Source organism: Lithobates pipiens, unplaced genomic scaffold (assembly GCF_037356315.1).
Source record: "Lithobates pipiens isolate NorthernLeopardFrog02 unplaced genomic scaffold, aLitPip1_a1.2 Scaffold_16, whole genome shotgun sequence".
NCBI classification, from domain to species: Eukaryota; Metazoa; Chordata; class Amphibia; order Anura; family Ranidae; genus Lithobates; species Lithobates pipiens.
Genome location: NW_027507748.1, coordinates 612,928,174 through 612,940,245, shown reverse-complemented (window position 1 = coordinate 612,940,245; position 12,072 = coordinate 612,928,174). Strand labels below are relative to the sequence as shown.

Genomic DNA, 12,072 nt, shown 5'->3' with positions numbered 1-12,072 from the left:
TACATTTCATCATGAATTGACAACTGGACCTTCTCTTTTTGGATATCCAACGTTGTGTAAATTGCTTTCAGAAGGTCGTCCACCTCCTCCAAGGACAACTTATACTTGGAACTAGCTCTGTCATCCTCCTCTTCTGCCTCACCCTCTGAATCCCTGAGGGAACAAAGTGCTTGCCCCCCTCGTCCTCCGAGTCTGAATCCTCCGCATATTTGGAGGTAGATGCCCTGGGACTTAGTGGTGGTTGCCAACTATTGCCCGGCTCTGCTGGACTCTGGACCAGCAGTGTCTTAACGGAACTCAGGGGACTTGCAAGCTCCCGAACTGAGGAAAAGATCCCTGTACTGTTGGGAGGATTCCTCCTCAAACAGATCCTTGATACACAATCTGCATAAGGCTTTTTGCCAAAATTCACAGTGGATTCTTGCATGAGGGGCATTTCTTCTGGCATGGCGGATTTGAATGTTTCGGTTTCCCCAAGATAGTTTCCTAAAAGACAGATGGAGGTCTTACTGCCACTGTAACAACGCCATCCATGGCGCTCCCCACAATCACCAGCAAATAGAAGAAACCAGCCCTCAGTTACTAGTGCCACCACCAATAGACTACAGATCCAAGAGAAGTTACCTCAGACAACTGTCACGGCAGGCTCCCTAAAGGGAGGTAGCATAGACAAGAACATACAGCCCATAAGGAAAATGAGAGCACCGTTGTGCCCCTCTTACCTAAGCCTGACCGGTGCCTGCCTCCACCGTCACTGACTATCGCAGCGGGGAACTGAAACCAACAGACACATTTTTAAGCTTCCCGGGTCTGATGTCACTACACTGCCCGGAAGCAGAAACACTGGAGTAAAGGACCCACCCCAGGACCCCTGCGTTTCAAACGACCGGAACCACTCGTCGTTCCACCCAAACAGGAAGCCGTGTCAATGGCCGCCAAGTCACCCGCGCACCAGGGAGAACGTCTGGAAGCCTACCAGCGAGGAGAAAAAAACAAAAAAATAAAAAGGAACTCCGGATGCATCAACCTCCTGTCGGCCACTGCTCCCGAGCTGGAAAAGGCTGGGGGCTCCGGAGCGCCCTCCGATCGTACCGGGAGGGAGCTGGGATGGTCGTACGCTGTTGCACAGCACCTCACTGAGGTAAGGCCTTTCAACTCCACCCTGGAAAACGCAGCCTTATGGTTCCCGCAAGTGCTTCCACCATGGCGGAGGAAACAATAACTGAAGCCATGGTGCAAGAGGAGGGATTTAAAGGTCTGCAAGTGTTTCCTGAAAAAAGGGGCAGCTCTGCACTCTCTCCAGGGTTTTCCCGAAAGGCGATTTGAGAAAAATGTTTGGCACACGTAAAAGTGTCTAAAGCCATTACAGGCATCAAGGTCTTGAGCATCTTCATTTCATTGGTCAGAATAAATCATTTATTCTGGCCATTGAAATGGTTTATTGCACAAGCTTTTAGGCACGTGTAGCAGAGTTTTTCTGCCCAAACTGCTGCTCCTGGACAAACACTGCTAAAAGACTATGTGCGCATGGACAAATAGACTAACATGGAAGGTCGTTTAGAGGCAGGGGGAAAAAAAAATAATCCCTAGAGAGAAGCTTTAAAAATGTCCAGTGTGCATAAGGCCTTAGTGCAGTGTTTCTCAACTCCAGTCCCCAAACTTTTTACACACAGCTTTCCATTATTTTGCACAGGGGATTTGATCAGTTTCACTGCCTTAGTAATTACCACAGCCGTTTCATCTGAGGGAAATCCTGAAAACATGACTTGTTGGGGTGCCTTGAGGACTGGAGTCGAGAAACAGTCCCTTAGCATCCCGGAATACTCATGTCACAGATCCCAGTTTGACACCTAGGTCTTCCTGGTTCTTAGCCGACATTCACATTGAGCACAGCTTTGAAATTGTGCGACTTCATCTGAAATCGCACAATTTGAAAGCTGCCTATGAGTGAAACCTTCATGCACAGATGTCTATTGAAGTCGCACCCAATATCAGCAAAAGCAGTCCAGGAACTACTTTTGAAAATCGGTGCGGCACCCCATTGTCCACGTCGCACCAATTGGACTGACGCCATTGCCAACAATAGGCTGCAACTTGTCATGAGTTTGGACCTGGAAAATCGCATTACAAAATGACTGCGGACCAGGTCTTCAACAGCGCAGCAGCAGATTACAATCGATAATATTGGATTTTCTGGATGCATGTTAAAAAGAGTGTTCTGATGTGCAGCAGTACTCATCACCTCTTAAGAGATCTGTGATGGAAATCTTTACAGTAGACAGTTTATAGGTGAAAGGAATGCCAAATATTGTCCCCTCACTGCCTGCTTTAACACTCAAAATGCAGAAACACCAGTCTGTTACCCTATTAACGTAAAATGGTCTTGATCAGCAGTACTGCCTGGCAAATGCGGTAGAGGGTTTTTTCCTTTTTGCATGTAAACAGCCCTGTGTGGCTATCAGTCCATGTTTAGGTGGATGGTCAGGGGGCAGTTCATCCACCTTTTACCTCCCCTTTGGCTGTTAATGAACAAATTACAGCTGCAAAGTGAGTACGTTTATCCTGACTGGATGTCATACAATGTCCAGCAGGATAAGCCGTGGGGGTGTGCAGAACAGCAATCAGTGGTGTGGTGCATCAGTCTGACACACCGCATGTCTGATCCAGGTAAAGAGCCTCGGACGTGGGCTCTTTACCATGTGAACAGCTGTGTCCAATCGGTGTAAACAGGAAAAGCAGTTTGTCAGATTTTCCTCCATTCGCAATGACAGACACGATCATGATGTCAGCATGAAGCAAGAACTGCCTATAACCAGCTCCTGTAGACATCCGTGATCAGCTCTGATTGGACACAGCTGATCACATGGTAAAGAGCCACCGATTAGCTCTGTGCCTCAATATGTGATCAGCAGTGTCCTCAGGACACTGCAACAACAAAGCTCACGGCAGGCACGATCACAGCATGCCAACATATGAAAATGTCCAGGAACTAGCTGGCTGTGCTGTAGCCATTATATGGTCAGCAAGTGGTTAAAGAGAACTTCACCCCCTTGCCTTTTTCAATTGGGCAGCCAAGGGGCAGTAGAAAAAAACCTGACAACCTAAACGACACAACAGCCACAGCAAAAACAGAAGTGTCCCATTCAGCAGCTGACCACACCTTATTCAAGTTAATGGGGCTGCAGCACAACATCAGGATGGTTCAGCTTTGAGAGTTTTTGAAGGATCAGCAAGGGCTGCTGCACATTTGAACCAGCCCTAAAAAAAAAAAAAAAAAAAAAAAAACAAAAAACACTGAGGTTGTATTATATCCACATGTCAAACCAGTTTGCCAACTAGTCTCACATGAAGGTTACATGAAGCCCAACTACCCGTTTATTTGAAGTTTATCTGAAGTTAATCCTGCCTTTTTAAAATTGCGATTGTGGGAAAATTAAAAAAATTTTGCAAACCTTGTCACTCACATTTGAGAAAAATGTGGGTGGCACAGTGGTTAGCACCCTCACCTAGCAGTAAAAAGGGTCGCTGGTTTGAATGCCAACCACAACACTACCTGCCTGGAGTTTGCATGTTCTCCCTGTGCCTGCGTGGGTTTCCTCCGGGTACTCCAGTTTCCTCCCACACACCAAAGACATGCAGGAAGGTTAATTGGCTTTTGTCTTAAATTGGCCCTAGTATACGAATGGGGACCTTGGATTGTGGGCTCCTTAAGGGTAAGGACCGATGTGAGTGTGCAATGTACAGGGACAGGGACAATTGTAGACACCTCACTCAGGTTGAACTGGTGTCTTTATTCAACCTTACTAACTATGTAACTATAGAAAGGCTTTATTTCTCAAGATATAAAATTGCCAGGGACACCATGTACTTGCCAAGGTGTTGAACTGGCTCCAATTCTCTCTAAAAATAGAATGGTAGGAGCAATGACAAGCTGCTACATGTGCTAAACTTCAGCTTTCAGTAATTTAGAGAAGTAGAGATCTGATTAGCCAACACAAATTAAATCCCAACCAGCTCAGAGGAGCAGCCCTTACTTGACTTACTGACAGCCAAGAGCCTCTAAAGATTTTTGCAATGTGCCAGCACAAGCACAAATCCAGTTAATAGCAATAAAACACACACAAGCAGCGGCTTGAGAAAAGGATTTTTAATAGCAGTACTTTATGCCATGAACTCGTATGGAATTGGCTCAAGGAGCTCAGGTTCCTTTCCAAATGTTCGGACAAAGTGAGCTTCACTTGGTTGGGCTGGCTGCAAAGAAAAAAAAAAAAAAAAACAGAAGCCATTACTATTTTGCATTAGAACACGGATATTAAGGAATGAATATACAAGTGCTCTCAGAACCGGTGAAATGACACTCACATTAACTGTAACAGTAAATAGTTTGGAGAAAGGTCATCACTGAGCATTCTACACAGCAAAGTACAAAATGGACAGTGTCCTTACCTGACGTTTTAGCTCCACCCAGGTGCCGTTCTCTTTTGCTTCCTTTTTCTTCCTCTCGTTTTCCTTCACACGTTGCAGGAAACTGTCTCTGCTCTTTGAGTGGCGGATATGCTCTACACGGACATTGATTCTCTTGGCAAGAATCTTACCTCTGAACAAAGAAAGGTAGTTATGTAACAGTTGGTGGTTTACTGCAAATGCTTGGCCAAACATTAGCCATCAGGAGACCCACAAAAAAAATAAAAAATAAAGTACATTTCTCACAAACTCAACAATTGATCAGAGCCAGACTGATCACATAAGGCCAACAATCTTTAACACTGCCCAAGCATGAGAAACACCAGGCTCAAATGATCATAAACTGGTATATGGTATGCCTTTAAGGCGCTGTTCACATCTATCAATTTGTGACCGTGAGTGGAATTGCTGTGATTCTGCAAAGCAAACAAAACCGCAGCATGCCGTTTGTGTGCCATTAATCTTTAATGCCACCAGAACATGGTGCTGTTTTGCTGGATCATCCAAAAAGGAGCAGGAGCTTTTGGGTGACAAGCTTAGTGTGAATGTAGCTCATGTGCTGAGTGGCTACATTCACACTAGCGATTACGGCCGGTGCAAATTGTAGCGGCAGTCCTACCTGCAGCTCTCAGCATGTTGATGTGGTTGGCCATATCCACGAGAGTTCGTTGGCAGTGCATTTATTCCCAGCTCTCAAACACAGCCAAAAATTACCTGTGATCACTGCTAAATGCACTTAGTCTGCGTCCAGCAGTGATCACCGCAGGTTATTGCTGGCTGTGTAGAGAGCCACCTGCAACCGCACCCACTTGCCAAGAGCCGCAGGAGGAACTGCTGCTAAAATTTGCACCGGTCCTAACGGCTGGTGTGCATATAGCCACACAGCACATAAGCTACATTTACATGAAGCTTCTGCTCCTTTTTGGGTGACAATAAGGTTTGCAGCGATGGCAGTGCAATAAATTGCACGATAATCACAGCAAAACTGTCATTGTTACTGTCACCACTTCCTTTTCTTACAATGAGGCCTAGGAAGGTCAAAAGGCTGGATACCTCTGCTTTAGAAGATCGAACACTTTATAGCCACATATTCTCTGTAAAAAGCTAGGTTTCAAAAAAAAAAAAAAAAAAAAAAAAAAAAAAACATTAAAGGGGTTGTAAAGGTAAATGTTTTTTCACCTTAATGCATTCTATGCATTAAGGTGAAAAAACATCTGACAGTGCCGGCGCCCCCAGCCCCCCCGTTTTACTTACCTGACCTCTCAAAAGTCCCGCGCTCGTCCCGACGTCCTTTCCCCCGTTCAGCCTGGCTGCTGATTGGCAGGAGTGGATGGATAGCAGCCATTGGCTCGCGCTGCTGTCAATCACATCCACTGACACGGAGCGCCAGGGGTGGGGCCGTGTGATACAGCGAGCAGCTATAGCCGCCAGCTGTATCACGGGAGCGCGCCCGCAGATGCTTCTCACCATGCGAGGGAGCTCACATGAACGTGAGAAGCATTTGAGGGAGGAAGCTGAGACAACCACCGAGGGACCCCAGAGAGAAGGTTCGGGGGCCACTCTGCAAAACAAGCTGCACAGTGGAGGCAAGTATAACATTTTTTTTTTTTTTTTTTTTTTTTTTTTTAATTCTCCTTACAATCCCTTTAAGCTTTAATCTGCTGCCATTCTAAATACAACTTCTGTCTCCTCTGACAGGACACAAGCCAAACATTAAGAATTGACTTGGGTTTTAAGAGGAGGTTTCATGTAGCCCTCTTGAATAACCAAAATAGACACACAGATCTAAATGGCAAAGTGAAGGGGCTTTGTATTAACAAGATTACAAAAAGTTACTTACTTGACTTGTTTGTTCACAATTATTCCAACAGCATGCTGTGTGACATTGTAGATCCGGCCAGTCTTGCCATGGTAGCACTTGTGTGGCATACCTTTCTGGATTGTGCCTGTACCCTGTAAGCAATGAAACTGGGTTAGCCAACTGCAATGCAACAATTTAAAAGACAATATGAAGTCAGCATTGCCTGTGGCAGCAAGATTCCAGATTTTTAAAGATATGCGCTACCCTAGTTTAAACAGGCAACGCAACTTTCCAGCTTTATAAGAACCAGGGATTTGCATGACAAAATAAACCTCAAACAGCTCAGCTGAATGTTCAGGTTTTATGCTAAAGTTCTGAACAGCCAGCTATACAGACAAAAAAAAAAAAAAAAAAGAGAATTTTTTTCTAATTATAAATACGAAAAATGATTGCTCTCAGAACCGGTGAAATGTTGAACTCACATTTACCAAGAAAGTAAATAGTTTGGAGAAGGATCATCACAGAGCAATTTAAAACTTGCTGCCTTTCAAAATTAATGCATACAGATTTCATAGTGCCCAAACCCACCAAGACATTATCCAGAAACGATATTGGCCTTGTTTATCCTACCATGCAAACAGGCCTAAGCCCAAATGCCACTTGTCTATAGAATAAAACTTAAAGGGGGGGGGGGGGGGTCAAACCTCTGCAGATAACCTTGTTTTGTTGAAAAAGACTAAAAACTGTAGTAAACATGACTTATACCTAGAGATATGCTTTCACCATTCACCATTACTGCAGCCAGTGATGTCACCAGCACATTGTTCTGAACAGCCAGCATAGTGAGTATGCCATCCCTTTAGCATGCTGCGTCTCAGCCAAACAGCTAGAGCCCACAAACCCAGAAGGAAGACCAGGTAAAGATAAAAGCACCCTTCAGCGGTGACCGCCCATCGCTGGAGGGCCTCATTTTAAGGCAAGTCTCCCATAATGGGATGTGCATGCGATGCATACATGCACATTTTGACATTAACTTGCTGGGGATATTTTTTTCCAGTTACCGCTTTAATGACCAGATCACCTACTGAAAGGTAAGAAAGCCTGACAAAAAAAAAAAAATATCAAATGCAGCCATCACACCTAGGAACTGGTAAGCTGCAAAATATTTTGGGATTAACGATGCTTCAGAAAGCAATTGTACGCATGTGGGGAGTAAAGCCTGTCTAAGCATATTTACTATATTGAACAAAAAAAAATAAAAAATTTGCTATATTTGAATTTATCTACATATATTTAAGTGGTTATTTCGTCTGGCAGACAATGTACAGCAATGTTAATGATTTAAATGTGTTAAAGTGGTTGTATGCCCTCGCCAAAAACAAAACCTGTGATTATAGGCTTGCCTGTAGGTAAAAAATGTGCAAGAGAAAACGCAGGCTTTAAATGCAAATATATTTTGTTGAGTAGAATAAGTAGCCAGGCACTTTAAAGTTTAGAGATTTTAGAAAGTGAATCGCATTAGCGATGGCAGGCTGCTTAAAAGAATTAGGAAGGGGATTGAGCAGCGCAATAGATTTATCCACATTTATATTGTAGCTTATAGATCTGCTTATTTGGACTAAACACATCCTACCCTCTTCATCTCCATTACATGAGAGAAGGGCAGAAGTTTACAAAATAGCTTGCATTGAGGGGAATTTATGATATATCAGGCCAGTGAACAGGAATGACAAGAGCATTTCTGGCAAAAACAGATTTTTTTCTGCACTAGCAAAAACAACAAATACAGCCGCCACACTTAACGGCTGATAAAATGCAATATATTACATGTTTGGTCTTGGTTATGTATACAATTAGCCAGATGTACAAGGTTTTCTGTTAACTATCCACTGTCAGCTTGATCAATTTCATGATACTGGCCTTTTCCTTTTATTCCACTTTAAGTCCCAACTGCAATCAGTGGTGCAACATGTCAGATAGAAGGGCAGCACAACCATTGAGTCCTGAAACTTCAAGGACTTTTAAAGATGCTGATCATCCTAAATTAGAACATTCACTTAAACCTTTAAAGTCCACATTTTTCAACGAGTTAGCGCGACTCAAAATGTGCGCTACCAAACGGAGCAGAACGTTAAAGGAGCGCTTCATTTTTAAGACTGGCTATGTAGTGAGCAGAACGAACAGTAAACATGTTTTGCTCGACTTTTACACCAGTTTATACAAGACTGAGAAGTTCAGAGGTGCCATCAAAAATGTGATGTAAAATAGTGAAAGCAAATGTTCAATCATTGACTAAAGAGGAAAGTTCCCTCCTTTTATCCACTGGATTAAAAAGCCCCCCCCCCCCCCCCCCGTCCGCCCAATTTAACGGTGTCAGAAATGATCACAAAAAGTACAAATTGGAACATAAAACAATGTAACTATAGTAAAAATGAGCAGCGTTTTACAGTGCATTATCTTTAGCAATATAGACTTTGCAGGGTAAAACTATTCCATGGCATAAACATACATTCATTACCTGCTTTGCCAGAACTATTGAATATTGTTCCACATTTAAGATGAATTCCAGAATCTTTGTATTTGGCTAGGCAAGCTTATGCAATCAAAAAAAAAGGGATTAGGCATTTTCCAAACTGCTTACCATTACTAGTCTTGGTTCCTGTCAGAAGGTTTCCAAATATTTTAAAACTAACATTTTAAAACCAAAACATAAATAAATCATACCTTGATGTCCACAATATCACCCTTCTTGTAGATGCGCATATAGGTTGACAGTGGCACCGGACCTATAAGAAAAATTATGGCATTAACACCAGATAACCATCCCTCACTTTATACAAGCCTTCCAGCTTAAAAAGCGGAGTTCCACCCAAAACTTACATGCCACATTTGGCATATAATACGCAAAAGTTCTGAACAGCCAGTCATACGCAGACTCAGAGGATTTTTTTTAAATCATCAATACAAAATGATTGCTCTCAGAACCGGTGAAATGTTAAACTCACATTTACCAAGAAAGTAAATATAGTTTGGAGAAGGATCATCACAGAGCAATTTAAAACTTGCTGCCTTTATAAAATGACACTGCATACAATTAACAGATTTTATAGTGCCCAAACCCACCAAGACAACATTATTCAGAAATATTGGCCTTCTGCTGCTTTTTCTACTATACACACAGGCCTAAGCCCAAATGCCACTTTGTCTATTGAATCAAAACTTAAAGGGTTATCCAACCCACAACCAAAAATGTAATATTGCAGTTTACCAATCAATATCTGTGGTGGCTGCATTAGGTTTTCTATACCCTTTTCCCTGTTTTCACCTGGTGAGCTGAAAAGTAATCACTTCCGCCTAGGCGGCCATCTTCTGGGACATGCAACAGGGTCCCAGAAGATTGCCTGTTCACAAGGAGCGCCTCCAGCCATGAAGCCACAAGCTGTCATGGCCAGGTGCCCACAGTTTCAACGGTGGCAACCAAGGAGAGGAGCGGGCCTGTGTGGCCACATCGCTAGACCATGGAACAGGCGTCTGTTTATTAAAAAAAAAGTCTACAGCTAAACTTTTTGTAGCTGCTGCCTTAACAAAAAAGCCTGGAATTCCACTTTAACACCAATAATTTAAACAATCTTTGACACGTCAATTGCTGTTGGCATACATCTGGAGTTAAAATACAGGCTCTTCACATAAACAGAGAAAGGAAAATAAATTTAACATATTGACTCATCATTCATCTTCCTGAAGCTGTCTGCAATATTTGATAAAATTAAAAGCACACCCTAGGTTTAATAAATCAAACTTTATTTTACATTTGGGCATATTTGTTCCAGGCAGCTCTTAGGAAGTAATTGTTTTACAAACCATGGTAGCATGACAGGAGTTCAGGTAACTGAAATGGCAGGCAGCTCATTACCCAGGGCAATAAGATTTCCCTTTTAATTGTGCTCAAAACTGATCAGGCCCTTTACACGTCCACTTTCCTGCTGTAACATTTTAGCTAGAAATCCAACTTAAAGTGGTTGTAAACCCTACAACACACTTTGACCTACAGTTAAGCCTAGATTAAGGCTTACCTGTAGGGCCAAGAAATATCTCCTAAACCTACACGGTTTAGGAGACATTTGCCTAAAGACAGGCACCGCTGTCTACGGCGCATGCGCCGTAGACAGTGGCGCACTGAGCGCGGCACTGTCAACGGGCAAATGCGGCGGGAGTGCCGTCACCGTGGCTTTGCCGAATGACAGCGGCAGAGCAACGAGACCCACCGAGAAGAAGATGGATGCGCCGGACTACAGGGGACAGCGGTGACTTCGCTGGCTCCTGTGTCAGGTAAGTGACACATAATGGATTACTATGCGATGCATAGTAATCCATTATGCTTTGCCTTTGCAGGGAATGAAAGTAAGTAAACTCATCAGGGTTTACTTCCTTTTTAAGTGGTTAACCCACTTTCAGCAATATACACTATCCGCTCTGTATCCTAATAGAAAAAAAAAAAAACACACACCCTCCTGCACCATATCACATGGCATCTCCTGGCGCTCAGGTAACTGGCTGTGTCTCCTCTCTGCCCATCTTGCAGAAGCAGTAGCTGGGGCCAAGCGAGAAGAGGAGACATGGCCGGGCAGGTGAACGCTGGGAGCCGCCGGGAAATACGGGGTGGAGGGAGGTATTTAACGAAAGACAGTGGGCACTCCATTAGCATACAGAACAGATAGTATATAGGTATAATTTTTTCTTCCTGCAGCAGGGGAATGGGGTGGCATTGTCACTAGAGAAACGCATTACCTTTGGGTACTACCTTAAAAACCAAACATGAATAGTAATTACCAAAAAACATCCATTTTAGAAAACCACATCATTTCAGTTCTGTAGCGCCAACAATCCAAGTTTGACAATGAAAAAAAATTAATTGTGCCTGTTGAACACGCAGTTTTTGGCACCTCAATGCACACCATGTTCATGGGTGAAGAACTATCCATGTTTTCAGAGCACCCCAAGGCAATACATGTAATCTTTAGAAAATGCACAGCAGTGTACGGAGGTACACGTTTACTCTGAATACATGTTGGAGTGCCACTGAAAATAAATGGCAATCCAAATACACTTCACACACAGATGTGACTGGGCCCCTAAAACATTTCAAAGTTCTGTAGCTGCATTACATACCATGCTTGCGGAAGGGTCTAGAGAACATATAACGGGTGCCTCGCCTTTTGCCTCTTGTGTTCGTCATTTTTCACTAACAATTGCCCCCTACTGTGGAGGGAAAAACAAAAAATTAAAAGGAAAAGTGAACTCAAGGAACAGCATGCACTGAAAACAGAATGAATCTCAAAGGAAAACCTGAACTAGTAGCGGCAACCACAAGCGGTTTATACTCACTTCATCGTCACAGCGTCTCAAAAATCCAGTATGCTGCCTATTTGGAGGGGGGTGTTATGACACTTTCCTGCTTCCTACAGTATCTGGCCTTTTGCCAAACCAAAAACTGTCAAGAGGAGATGAGAGTATCCATGGCCTGACAAACGGATCCCTACTGAAAAGGGCCAAATTACGATGAGTGTGTGGCTGTCCCTGCTTGACAGAAGACAACAGTTTGACTTCGGTCAAAGGAAAATTGTCCTCCGACAGTCTGCAGTCAGTGTATTCTGACAATGGCTGGTACTGGGGGGTCCCTCAACCTCATTTGTGTGGGCGGAGAAATAAGGGGTGCAGCTGTAACTAGGACAGCAATTAAAGAAGTTCCAGTTCTTCCTCTAGTGAAAGTGATTTCTTTTGGACCACTGGAAAATAAAATCTCCCAC

General features: G+C 43.4%; 1 protein-coding gene and 1 non-coding gene across 2 annotated transcripts; both read right to left on the bottom strand.

Moving 5' to 3' along the window:
* Positions 1 to 4,129: 4,129 nt before the first annotated feature.
* Positions 4,130 to 11,516, bottom strand: RPL21 (ribosomal protein L21). Its single transcript, XM_077484063.1, has 5 exons — positions 11,435 to 11,516; positions 8,990 to 9,051; positions 6,305 to 6,417; positions 4,447 to 4,597; positions 4,130 to 4,251 (listed from the first exon to the last, which is right to left on the bottom strand). Exons 1-5 carry the CDS (start codon positions 11,499 to 11,501, stop codon positions 4,162 to 4,164), a joined length of 483 nt encoding a protein of 160 aa, XP_077340189.1. The 5' UTR covers positions 11,502 to 11,516; the 3' UTR covers positions 4,130 to 4,161.
* On the bottom strand, positions 6,145 to 6,275 carry LOC143986280 (small nucleolar RNA SNORA27). Its single transcript, XR_013276489.1, has one exon. It is a non-coding gene; the product is annotated as a small nucleolar RNA SNORA27 (small nucleolar RNA).
* Positions 11,517 to 12,072: the final 556 nt, after the last annotated feature.